The sequence below is a fragment of the Salvelinus namaycush genome, unplaced genomic scaffold, assembly GCF_016432855.1.
Source record: "Salvelinus namaycush isolate Seneca unplaced genomic scaffold, SaNama_1.0 Scaffold696, whole genome shotgun sequence".
NCBI lineage: Eukaryota > Metazoa > Chordata > Actinopteri > Salmoniformes > Salmonidae > Salvelinus > Salvelinus namaycush.
In genome coordinates this window covers 65,001-77,884 of record NW_024061415.1, presented here as the reverse complement: position 1 = coordinate 77,884, position 12,884 = coordinate 65,001, and the positions used below count along the sequence as shown (strand labels likewise).

At 42.0% G+C, this 12,884-nt stretch overlaps 2 protein-coding genes across 3 annotated transcripts in view; both read right to left on the bottom strand.

Annotated features, from left to right (window-relative positions):
• The window catches only part of LOC120042472 (E3 ubiquitin-protein ligase RBBP6-like), a 39,570-nt gene extending 34,765 nt beyond the window's left edge, over positions 1-4,805 (bottom strand). For both annotated transcript variants that reach the window (XM_038987303.1, XM_038987304.1), the window contains exons 1-3: positions 3,747-4,805; positions 2,368-2,467; positions 1,717-1,753 (exon numbers count right to left, since the gene is read on the bottom strand). In XM_038987303.1, the coding sequence (XP_038843231.1) occupies positions 1,717-1,753; positions 2,368-2,467; positions 3,747-3,912 (303 nt within the window). In that variant the 5' untranslated portion in view covers positions 3,913-4,805. The remainder of the gene's footprint in view (positions 1-1,716; positions 1,754-2,367; positions 2,468-3,746) is intronic.
• A 6,272-nt stretch (positions 4,806-11,077) lies between these two features.
• Positions 11,078-12,884, bottom strand: part of LOC120042474 (voltage-dependent calcium channel gamma-3 subunit-like) — a 9,246-nt gene continuing 7,439 nt past the window's right edge. Inside the window, exon 4 of the mRNA XM_038987306.1 lies at positions 11,078-11,643. Coding sequence (XP_038843234.1) covers positions 11,078-11,643 — 566 coding nt within the window. The remainder of the gene's footprint in view (positions 11,644-12,884) is intronic.

The following is a 12,884-nucleotide window of genomic DNA, read 5'->3' as shown; positions in this document are numbered from 1 at the left end:
TAACAGACTGAGCTAACAGGATTAAATTCAGAGCTAGGCTGGTCTAGGTAACAGACTGAGCTAACAGGATTAAGTTTTAGAGCAAGGCTGGTCTAGGTAACAGACTGAGCTAACAGGATTAAATTCAGAGCTAGGCCGGTCTAGGTAACAGACTATGGGCTAACAGGATTAAATTCAGAGCAAGGCTGGTCTAGGTAACCGATTAGCTCACGTTACACCAGTTAACCCAAGATCCTACTTCCTAGCCACTGCATGTAGCTATATGGGTAACAGTTGAAGTGAACCATGTTGCCTTCACGACTCCTCGTCTACAGCAGTGTCTGGAGTGAGGCGCTATGGGTCCACATAGGATGATCTATCTAGTGCATTATGGAAACACTGCAAAACAGTATAATAAAATGTGTTTCTTTTAACAATACTTTCACTACAGTAACCATTATACAATAGTAGTAAACAATAGCCATCATAACACTAGTCAAGGGACAAAGGGGAAGAGGGAGGGTAGAGAGGTCTGGTTTAGTAAGCTATAAACTCTTCGTCGTCGCTGTCATCATCATCATCATAGTAGAGGCTGGTAGGTTCAGAGGTCACTGTGAAGGGAAGACACAGGGTCTGGTGTGGTGGTGCACGTGCTCACAACAGAACACATAACCTCTTTATTGACAGTTCTGGCAGCGTACAGCAGCAACCAAACACAACCCTGTCGCCACGGGAACCTACCATGCCACACAGTCAGCCCAGGTAGAACCCTGTGATGTCATAATAGATCATTTCAGTGATGTCATAATAGTCTCTGTGATGTCGTAATGGTATCATCATCATTGCACCGTTTTTTTTTTGTAACTCTGTACCAAACATGATCGTGGATTCAGTACTCATCATAGTAAATACTCAACACCTGGTTTACAGTTTAGCTTTAAGTAAAAAAATGATTGCAAAGTAGACAAAATGCATTGCATTTCTAAGTAGTTTGTAGTAAAAATAAATAAATAAAAAACTTTCTGGAGAGAACAAAGGATCAACTATGTCCAGTCCATATTAAAATGTCAGAATATGATGAGAACAACATTAGGACAGCCAAATATCAGCAATTAACTTCAGTTTTAGAACAACTGTTGAACAGGAACCAAATGATTTACCAATTTACCCCACCCCACACACACACACACAGTCACACACAGGTATCCATACAAGGTATCAATGCATTAGTCTTAGTCAATACCTCAAACTCATTGCTATAACACCACGTGAAAGAAAAAGCAGAATTTCCCATTCATTTGAAGTAAAGCAGCATAGCATTAAATCGGTCATCATCACGCCTGTAAGGATTATCAAGCATTGTCTCAACACACAGGGGAGGCTCTGTACAGTGGCAGGCTAACAACACTACGCTAACCCTTGTTTCAATATGAAATACAGTCACAATATAGTTCAGATCCATCAACACATTGAACAACATTAAAAACACACAGTGAGTTACACAACAACAGGGAACAGCAGTTGGAACCAATCAAAACAGAATATTATCACCATGACAACTCAGAGTTAACTGGTGACCAATCAGAACAGAATATTAAAATCACCGTAACAACTCAGAGTTAACTGGTTACCAATCAGAACAGAGTTTACACAGTATGTTTAACCCCCCCAAAAAATCAGAGCAGAGTTTATAAAAGGAGGACAGAGAGAGTAAGGAAATGAGTGCTTGTTACATACGGGTCTGGAGGATCCAGCAGCCATGTCAGAACGGTCACTAAACAAACAGGAAGAAACAGAATAACATGTCAACAACCACCACAGACATGGACTACAGAGAGGAGTTGTAGCTTTAGAATAACTAGGCTGGTTTGACTGGATACTAGTGTGTGGCTCTGTGGAGGGGGGGGGGGGGGGGGGGGGGGTATTGGCATCAACATGGACTAGACAACAAAGAGGAGTTGTAGCTTTAGAATAACTAGGCTGGTTTGACTGTATACTAGTGTGTGGCTGTGTGGAGGGGGGGGGGGGGTATTGGCATCAACATGGACTAGACAACAGAGAGGAGTTGTAGCTTTAGAATAACTAGGCTGGTTTGACTGGATACTAGTGTGTGGCTGTGTGGAGGGGGGGTATTGGCATTAACAGGCGATGAGGTGGGGGGGGGGTTACTACCATTTGACCGGATACTAGTGTGTGGCTGTGTGGAGGGGGGGGGGGGGGTACTGGCATCAACAGGCGATGGGGGGGGGGGGGGGGGGGTACTACCATTTGACTGGATACTAGTGTGTGGCCGTTATTAGGATCATCAGGCGATTGGGGGGGGGGGGGTTTACTACCATGCTCATATCATGCAGATAGACACAGGGTCACGATGTCATAGCTACGTACACAATGAACGTTCTGCCTGCTGGTTTGACCCCTCCGATGGGGGTGCGTCTGACGATCACCGATGAGTGTTTGGGGATGTGAATCTCCTCATCAGTGTACTCTGTAGAAGCACAAGGTACACAGCATATATCATTAGTACTGTAGTCTGTAGAAGCATAAGGTACACAGCATATATCATTAGTACTGTAGTCTATAGAAGCACAGGGAATATAATATAGCATTAGTACTGTAGTCTATAGAACCACGGGGAATATAATATATCATTAGTAATAAATAGTGTTTGGGGATGTGGACATCAAACAAAAACGGTTAAATTCACATCGTTCTTCCCTGTGTAAAAGGTCACCCCAGCCGAAGCTCTAGAGAGATTGGACTCAACACTTTATGAGTTCCTAGAGATTAAACATATGCAATTGTTGATTGTTTTATTTTGGTTCCTCAACAATGAGCCACTTGCGTTCAATCTGCATTGGCAATGCAACAATGTTGATGACAACTATGTTGTTTTCACTTTGCTTCTTAATATAAACCCACTAGTGTTCTGTAATTAACGTTACACTATCATTATTATTATTACATATACAAACAGCTAGCTTGTCATTTCTTATCAAGTCCGGGCTGTTAGCCGCTAATGCTAATCGCCTGTTAGCTGGCGGGCCAATAGATGTACGGAGTTTATAGCAAACGTACTTATACAGCCTCATAACACCTACAATCAGCATGTTGTTTGTACAATAGTATCTTCTAAAAATCAAAGAGGAATACACAAAGCAAGAATATCTTAGCTACATGAAGTAGCTAAGAGAAAACATTCAATGTAGCCGGAGATTAAACGTTCCCGTTGTCATGTCAAAAACACTGTATTCAAAGTGGCCACTATTAACTATAGAATAATCATTATAATTCCAACAGTTGACAAGTGTTTTGCTCTAAATCGCAAGTTTCAATTGCAACATTTGGTTCAAAATATGCCCCAGATTGTTTGCCCATATCGTGCAGCCCTACACCGCAGCGTGGAAATGATCTCAAATGAGTGCAGGAAATGTATGAATGAGCTGAAAATTGTTTTATAATATTAAATTAACACAAAAATAAATCAGAATGGAGAAATACCACCCTAGGGTCACGCACTACTCAAAGTAAATTTAAAATGTATATTATTACAAATATTTTTTGGGGGGTCAAATACAGTAATACAATCCAACTTCTGTATCTATATATAATTTATTTTTTGGGACCATATCGCCGATCCCTATCAGGAAGTACACACCATAAAACTGCATAGAATCATTGAGAATCTTGGCATCACTAACATCAGCTCGTTGTAGAACAACCTGTACTACTTGAGACTGCCGGGGGCGCTCTGGGCTAGTTCTTACCTTCACGGGTCTGTGCGTTGGTGATCTGCAGGTCACAGTCGGTGGCTTTGAGGCGCTCTCTGCCCATAATCTGCCGTTTCAGCTCGGCTAGGGTGATGTGCAGCCCGTCAAAGGTCACGGTGTTGTAGTCCAGTTTGGACGAGAATTTATAATGAACACACGACATTCTCACAACTATCACTTAAATCAAAACTCAAGACAAGGGAAAACAACAAGTTAGTTAAGAATAACAATAACCAGTACTAGATATGATCTGAGACTGAAGGGAAAGCTACCAGTTTAGTCTAAGATAATATCGAAGGGAAAACAGGCAATGAACTAAGAGGAAGTATTCACAGATAGTCCTTGTAGCTGTATACGTCAAAGACACCAAGCTACTAGTAGTGAAAGGCCGGGACACCAGCAAGCAGCGTCTTTAACCCGGTCAGTTCGTTAAGAGTCCGGTAAAACACAAGAAAAGTACAGTTCCAGAAGTGTCCATTACGGCTTTTTCACGGTTAATAAAGTCAGTAGAGTCTCTCGCGGAAACACGGGCCTTGTAGCTGCTGAAAGCAGCGAGGCACCGAGTTCGCGGTTAGGAGTCCATGCGAGGCCACAAGCTTCGCTCTTCCGCCGTAAATGGCGCAGTCCAAAATCTTCTAATCCGTCCGGAAACTGAAAATCAAACGTCCAAAAATAAGTCCTCAAACGATCCTTTTCGGAGTTGCAGTCCACGCAGGAACGATGTTTATCCTTGTATGACCTACGATGAAATTATGAGACAAGGGAATCTGCGGCCTAGGTCGGTGTAACGTTACCTACCACTCAAAACAAAAACATTACCCGCAGCTAACGTTAGCGTACAGTACTTGGGTAGCTAGTTAACTGGTTACAAAATGGCCACTGGAAACAACCACTTTAATAACCAGTTAGCTTAGGCTCTTATCCAAAACGACGGTAATTATCTCCTTCCAAACTATAATTTTCGTTGTTTAAATCCATAACATCCATTTCGACGGTCTTTCCGTTGCTCCTCGTTGTCTTCAGAACATCATGGCGGGCCCGGAAACTGGCCTGACAAGAAAACGGAAACGATTTTTTTTCATCTATAACGTCCAATCTATAAGGTGCAACCTACTGTGCGAGATAGTAAAATATATATTTAAAAAAACGTTTTGGATGAAAATACTCATACTAACTAGCAAAAACAACAACAGAATATGATAAATACAAATAAATACAATTCACTCTACTTCTGTTAAAATCATAAAGTCAAAACTGATCTCCACAGGCTCAGGAGCACGGGAAGGCGGGGTAGTTCTTCCATAGCAACAAACCACTTGAAGGTCTTCCGTTGTGAATTCTTTCAGGCCCAGAAACTTTTCTTCCATATCCACAATTGATGTCCAATTTATATATATAAAAAATGTTAACACTTGACCAGTACAGTTATTAACAGTTACAATAAACACCACAAAGCGAAACTTCGGTTTAGACGTTTGGTGACGTGTGCAGCTTTGGCTGCAGCTAGCGCCCTCTAGTGAGCTGTAGAATGAAGCAATAAGGCCGGAGGAGGTCCGGTATACGGCCATATGGCGCGGCTAAGGGCTGTTCTTTAAAAACAACGCAACGCGGAGTGCCTGGATACAACCCTTAGCCGTGGTATATTGGCCATAAAACACAAACCCCTATTATAAACTGGTTATCAACATAATTAGAGCAGTAAAAATAAATGTTCTGTAGGGGTCTGATATACCATGTCTGTCAGCCAATCACCATTCAGGGCTTAAACCACCTAGTTTATAATACACGATAAACCACTACATTGTAGAATAATAGTGAAGAAGTCAAAACTATGAAATAACACATATGGAATCATGTAGTAACCCAAAAAGTATTAAAACAAATCAAAATATATTTTATATTTGAGATTCTTCAAAGTAGCCAGCCTTAGCCTTGATGACAGCTTTGCACATTCTTGGCATTCTCTCAACCAGCTTCATGAGGTAGTCACCTGGAATGCATTTCAATTAACAGGTGTGCCTTGTTAAAAGTTAATTTGTGGAATTTCTTTCCTTCTTAATGCGTTTGCGCCAATCAGTTGTGTTGTCCCGGGTGGCGCAGTGGTCTAGGGCACTGCATCGCAGTGCTAGCTGCGCCACCAGAGTCTCTGGGTTCACGCCCAGGCTCTGTCGCAGCCGGCCGCGACCGGGAGGTCCGTGGGGCGACGCACAATTGGCATAGCGTCGTCCGGGTTAGGGAGGGTTTGGCCGGTAGGGATATCCTTGTCTCAGTATGTAAATGTAATAAAATGTAAAATGTAAAATGTATGCACTCTACTGTAAGTCGCTCTGGATAAGATGTAAAATGTAAATGTTGTGACAAGGTAGGGTTGTATACAGAAGATAACCCTATTTGGTAAAAGACCAAGTCAGCAGCTCAAATAAGCTCAAATAAGCAAAGAGAAACGACAGTCCATCATTACTTTAAGACATGAAGGTCAGTCAATCTGGAAAATGTCAAGAACTTTGAAAGTTTCTTCAAGTGCAGTCGCAAAAACCATCAAGCAATATGATGAAACTGGCTCTCATGAGGACCGCCACAGGAAAGGAAGACCCAGACACATCTCAACATCAACTTTTCAGAGGAGACTGTGCGAATCAGGCTTTCATGGTCGAACTCCTGCAAAGAAACCCCGACTAAAGGACACCAATAAGAAGAAGAGACTTGCTTGGGCCAAGAAATACAAGCAATGGACATTAGACCGGTGGAAATCTGTCCTTTGGTCCGAATTGGAGATTTTTGATTCCAACCACCATGTCTTTGTGAGATGCAGAGTAGGTGAACGGATGATCTCCGCATGTGTGGTTCCCTCCGTGAAGCATGGAGGTGTGATGGTTTGCTGGTGACACTGTCAGTGATTTTACTTAGAATTCAAGGCACCTTCAAGGCTACCACAGCATTCTGCAGCGATACGCCATCCCATCTGTTTTGCACTTGTTTCCCAACAGGGCAAAGACCCAACACACCTCCAGGCCATGTAAGGGCTATTTGAGCAAGAAGGAGAGTGATGGAGTGCCGCATCAGATGACCTGGCCTCCACAATCACCCGACCTCAACCCAATTGAGATGGTTTGGGATGAGTTGGACCTCAGAGTGAAGGAAAAGCAGCCAACAAGTGCTCAACATATGTGGGAACTCCTTCAAGACTGTTGGAAAAGCCTTCCAGGTGAAGCTGGTTGAGAGAATTCCAAGAGTGTTCAAAGCTGTCATCAAGGCAAAATGTGACTACTTTGAAGAATCTCAAATATAAAATATATTTTGACTTATTTAACACTTTTTTTGGTTACTACATGATTCCATATGTTTCATAGTTTTGATGTCTTTAGCACATAATTATGTTATATAAATAGTTCTAAAGCGATAAAATAACTGTAAGAAAATAGAATTGAATACTTGACCGAAAGAGGCTTTTATACAGAACCAATACTGAGCCCTAGCAGGAGAATCACTATACTTTGTTATCTCAATAGTCTGTGTGTGTGTGTGTGTTTGTGTGTTTGTGTGTGTGTTTGTGTGTGTGCGGTGAGTGATGGGTTGCGTTTTTTTGTTGACAGTAATCTGTACGTTGTATTTTGTGTTTTGGCTGGTGGTTCAAAGCACTCTACACCTGAGATGCTACAGATTCAGGTGTTTTCCACAAAGTCCTAGGAGACACACACACACACACGCCCCCCCCCCCCCCCCCCCCCCCCCCCAGACTAAGAGTTACTAGAGGTTAGTCAGTGTATTTATTATAAACAGTGTGAGGGCCCACTAAGAGTTACTAGAGGTTAGTCAGTGTATTTATTATAAACAGTGTGAGGGCCCACTAAGAGTTACTAGAGGTTAGTCAGTGTATTTATTATAAACAGTGTGAGGGCCCACTAAGAGTTACTAGAGGTTAGTCAGTGTATTTATTATAAACAGTGTGAGGGTCCACTAAGAGTTACTAGAGGTTAGTCAGTGTATTTATTATAAACAATGTAAGGGTCCACTAAGAGTTACTAGAGGTTAGTCAGTGTATTTATTATAAACAGTGTGAGGGCTGACTAAGAGTTACTAGAGGTTAGTCAGTGTATTTATTATAAACAGTGTGAGGGCAGACTAAGAGTTACTAGAGGTTAGTCAGTGTATTTATTATAAACAGTGTGAGGGCAGACTAAGAGTTACTAGAGGTTAGTCAGTGTATTTATTATAAACAGTGTGAGGGCAGACTAAGAGTTACTAGAGGTTAGTCAGTGTATTTATTATAAACAGTGTGAGGGCAGACTAAGAGTTACTAGAGGTTAGTCAGTGTATTTATTATAAACAGTGTGAGGGCAGACTAAGAGTTACTAGAGGTTAGTCAGTGTATTTATTATAAACAGTGTGAGGGTCCACTAAGAGTTACTAGAGGTTAGTCAGTGTATTTATTATAAACAGTGTGAGGGTCCACTAAGAGTTACTAGAGGTTAGTCAGTGTATTTATTATAAACAGTGTGAGGGCCCACTAAGAGTTACTAGAGGTTAGTCAGTGTATTTATTATAAACAGTGTGAGGGCCCACTAAGAGTTACTAGAGTTTAGTCAGTGTATTTATTATAAACAGTGTGAGGGTCCACTAAGAGTTACTAGAGGTTAGTCAGTATATTTATTATAAACAATGTGAGGGTCCACTAAGAGTTACTAGAGGTTAGTCAGTGTATTTATTATAAACAGTGTGAGGGCTGACTAAGAGTTACTAGAGGTTAGTCAGTGTATTTATTATAAACAGTGTGAGGGCAGACTAAGAGTTACTAGAGGTTAGTCAGTGTATTTATTATAAACAGTGTGAGGGCAGACTAAGAGTTACTAGAGGTTAGTCAGTGTATTTATTATAAACAGTGTGAGGGCAGACTAAGAGTTACTAGAGGTTAGTCAGTGTATTTATTATAAACAGTGTGAGGGTCCACTAAGAGTTACTAGAGGTTAGTCAGTGTATTTATTATAAACAGTGTGAGGGTCCACTAAGAGTTACTAGAGGTTAGTCAGTGTATTTATTATAAACAGTGTGAGGGCAGACTAAGAGTTACTAGAGGTTAGTCAGTGCATTTATTATAAACAGTGTGAGGGTCCACTAAGAGTTACTAGAGGTTAGTCAGTGTATTTATTATAAACAGTGTGAGGGTCCACTAAGAGTTACTAGAGGTTAGTCAGTGTATTTATTATAAACAGTGTGAGGGTCCACTAAGAGTTACTAGAGGTTAGTCAGTGTATTTATTATAAACAGTGTGAGGGTCCACTAAGAGTTACTAGAGGTTAGTCAGTGTATTTATTATAAACAGTGTGAGGGCAGACTAAGAGTTACTAGAGGTTAGTCAGTGCATTTATTATAAACAGTGTGAGGGTCCACTAAGAGTTACTAGAGGTTAGTCAGTGTATTTATTATAAACAGTGTGAGGGTCCACTAAGAGTTACTAGAGGTTAGTCAGTGCATTTATTATAAACAATGTGAGGGCAGACTAAGAGTTACTAGAGGTTAGTCAGTGTATTTATTATAAACAGTGTGAGGGTCCACTAAGAGTTACTAGAGGTTAGTCAGTGTATTTATTATAAACAGTGTGAGGGCCCACTAAGAGTTACTAGAGGTTAGTCAGTGTATTTATTATAAACAGTGTGAGGGTCCACTAAGAGTTACTAGAGGTTAGTCAGTGTATTTATTATAAACAGTGTGAGGGTTACTAGAACAGAGTTACTAGAGGTTAGTCAGCAGAATACACAACATCTTTAAAGAGAGGGCTTTGGTAATAGAAAACAAAAAGGGAGCATTCTCATTGGATGTCAGGTCGGACAGCTACACTGGATCTGGGTCTGTCATTGGCTCTCGACAGAGGTCAGGTGTCATTTAAGCTTCCAGGAAACAAACTGAACAGACAGAGAAAGACAGACAGATAAATTCTATACTGTTCTAGACAGTAATATGAGTGTTGTAAATGTTCCATGTCTGTTCTACGGTCATCAGACAGAGGTAGTGTTCCATCCTGTCTGTTCTACGGTCATCAGACAGAGGTAGTGTTCCATCCTGTCTGTTCTATAGTCATCAGACAGAGGTAGTGTTCCATCCTGTCTGTTCTATGGTCACCAGACAGAGGTAGTGTTCCATCCTGTCTGTTCTATGGTCACCAGACAGAGGTAGTGTTCCATCCTGTCTGTTCTACGGTCATCAGACAGAGGTAGCGTTCCATCCTGTCTGTTCTATAGTCATCAGACAGAGGTAGTGTTCCATCCTGTCTGTTCTACGTTCAACAGACAGAGGTAGTGTTCCATCCTGTCTGTTCTATGGTCATCAGACAGAGGTAGTGTTCCATCCTGTGTGTTCTATAGTCATCAGACAGAGGTAGTGTTCCATCCTGTCTGTTCTATGGTCATCAGACAGAGGTAGTGTTCCATCCTGTCTGTTCTATGGTCATCAGACAGAGGTAGTGTTCCATTCTGTCTGTTCTATAGTCATCAGACAGAGGTAGTGTTCCATCCTGTCTGTTCTATGGTCATCAGACAGAGGTAGTGTTCCATCCTGTCTGTTCTATGGTCATCAGACAGAGGTAGTGTTCCATCCTGTCTGTTCTATGGTCATCAGACAGAGGTAGTGTTCCATCCTGTCTGTTCTACAGTCATCAGACAGAGGTAGTGTTCCATCCTGTCTGTTCTATAGTCATCAGACAGAGGTAGTGTTCCATCCTGTCTGTTCTATGGTCATCAGACAGAGGTAGTGTTCCATCCTGTCTGTTCTATAGTCATCAGACAGAGGTAGTGTTCCATCCTGTCTGTTCTATGGTCATCAGACAGAGGTAGTGTTCCATCCTGTCTGTTCTATGGTCATCAGACAGAGGTAGTGTTCCATCCTGTCTGTTCTATGGTCATCAGACAGAGGTAGTGTTCCATCCTGTCTGTTCTATGGTCATCAGACAGAGGTAGTGTTCCATCCTGTCTGTTCTATGGTCATCAGACAGAGGTAGTGTTCCATCCTGTCTGTTCTATAGTCATCAGACAGAGGTAGTGTTCCATCCTGTCTGTTCTATGGTCATCAGACAGAGGTAGTGTTCCATCCTGTCTGTTCTATGGTCATCAGACAGAGGTAGTGTTCCATCCTGTCGGTCATCAGACAGAGGTAGTGTTCCATCCAGTCATAGAGTAGGACTCAACAATCCATGACAACTTTTGTCCTTCTCCTTTCTCTCTCTCCATCCTTCCCTTACCCTCCCTCCCTCCATTCCTCCCTCTATTCCTCACTCCCATTCGCTCATCCTCCCCTCTGTCTCTCTCTCTCTCTCTCTTTTTCTCTCCCTCCCTCTCTCAGACAGGTGTTGTCCTCCTGTTGGCAGCGTTGCTAGGCAACATGTCCTTGTTGGGCTTGCTTGTCAGTGGTGACAGGAAAACGCTCTTCGCGACATCCACCCCTCCTGCGGCGGCTGCCATCTTGTTGTTGGGCGGGGTTAGTTTGTGTGGGGCCAACGTGAACAGGGTGAACTCCGACCCCACTGGCCCCGCGGCGACAACCTTTGACACGGACAGGGCCGCTGGCAACGGCGAGGGGTCACGAGGTCGCAGCTGCCCCGCCGACGATATCGAGTTGCCGCGGTAACTGGAGCGGCGTCTGTAGCGGTTGTAGCGGCTGTAGTAGGACGCGGAGCGGAACAGAGCGGGTTTGGTGAGGGAGCGGCGGCCGCGGGTACGGAGCTGTCGGTGGCGCTCTATGAAGACGTGGACTGTCAGGACGCCCACCATCTCAGCCAAGATGAAGGACAGCGCCCCGAAGTAGAAGGACCAGCCGTACGAGTAACTCTTCTTACTGTCGCTCTGACCCGGGTCACCAGAGTTAGCCGAGATGTAGACGATGATGCCGATGATGTTACTGAGGCCTGGAGAGTGGAGAGGGGGGAGAGAGAGAGAGAGAATTCTGTCGGAAAATCCTACAAGTCCAGAGAAATACACCAACTAATGCATGTAGGGCAGAATTGGGCCGCTTTCCAGTAATAATGAAAATACAGAAAAGATCATTAAAATTTTGGCTACATCTAAATTCAAGTCCAAATTCGAGTCTGCAATTTAAAGCACTTCAAACCCAAGAGCTGAGCCCAGAAACGAGCCCTCTCAGTCAGCTGGTGTTGGACCTCACCAACCAAGCTGACACCAGCACTGCTTCAAAAGAAAGAATTCCAATAAACAAAATCATGAACCAATCAAAGGACTCATATATACAACATTGGAAAAACGAAACAAAATCCCAAAGCCGACTAAATTGCTATCTGACCCTAAACAGAGAATATGAATTGGCTGAATATCTCTACTCTGTCAGAGATACGAAGCAGAGACAGATCCTTACCAAGTACAGGCTGAGTGACCACCGATTGGCAATAGAAACCGGCAGACATAAAAAGACATGGCTACCCAAAGAGGAGCGTGTATGTGGTCACTGCACGACAGGGGATGTAGAAACAGAGATGCACTTTCTCCTTTACTGTGATAAATATTCCTCACCAAGAGATTCATTATTCACAGAAATGTCTACATTTATTCCAAATTTTAACTTATTAAACCCAGAGGAAAAACTAAAAATACTCATGGGCGAAGGAGCAATGGCTCCTCTTGCAGCCAAATATGTATTTGCCTGCCATAGCCTGAGGGACACTGAATAATAACATCTGCATAGTAAGCAGTATTATGACTGCTACTTATTATGACTGTTATTGTTATTACTATTATTGTTATTACTATTATTATTGTTGTTTATCATTCCAAGTAGTAATGGTATGGGTGGTAATGGTAATGATAGCAGTTTAATGATGGTGGTGGTGGTAGTAGTGGTAATGATGATAGTAGTTGTAGTACCAATGTAATGGTGAAGATGACCGTTATTTAGTTATAAGTTAGTTATAGTTTCATTTTTTTATTACATTACATTCGATTATTGACTGTTACCATTTTATTGTTACTATTTTTATATTTAATTTTGTATTATTATTTACTGCCATTCTATATTATTATTTGTCATTGTTTATAATTTTATTACAATGTATATTGTATACATTGTTGCTTTGGCAATATTGACACAATGTTTTTCATGCCAATAAAGCAGCTTGAATTTGAATTTGAATTTGAG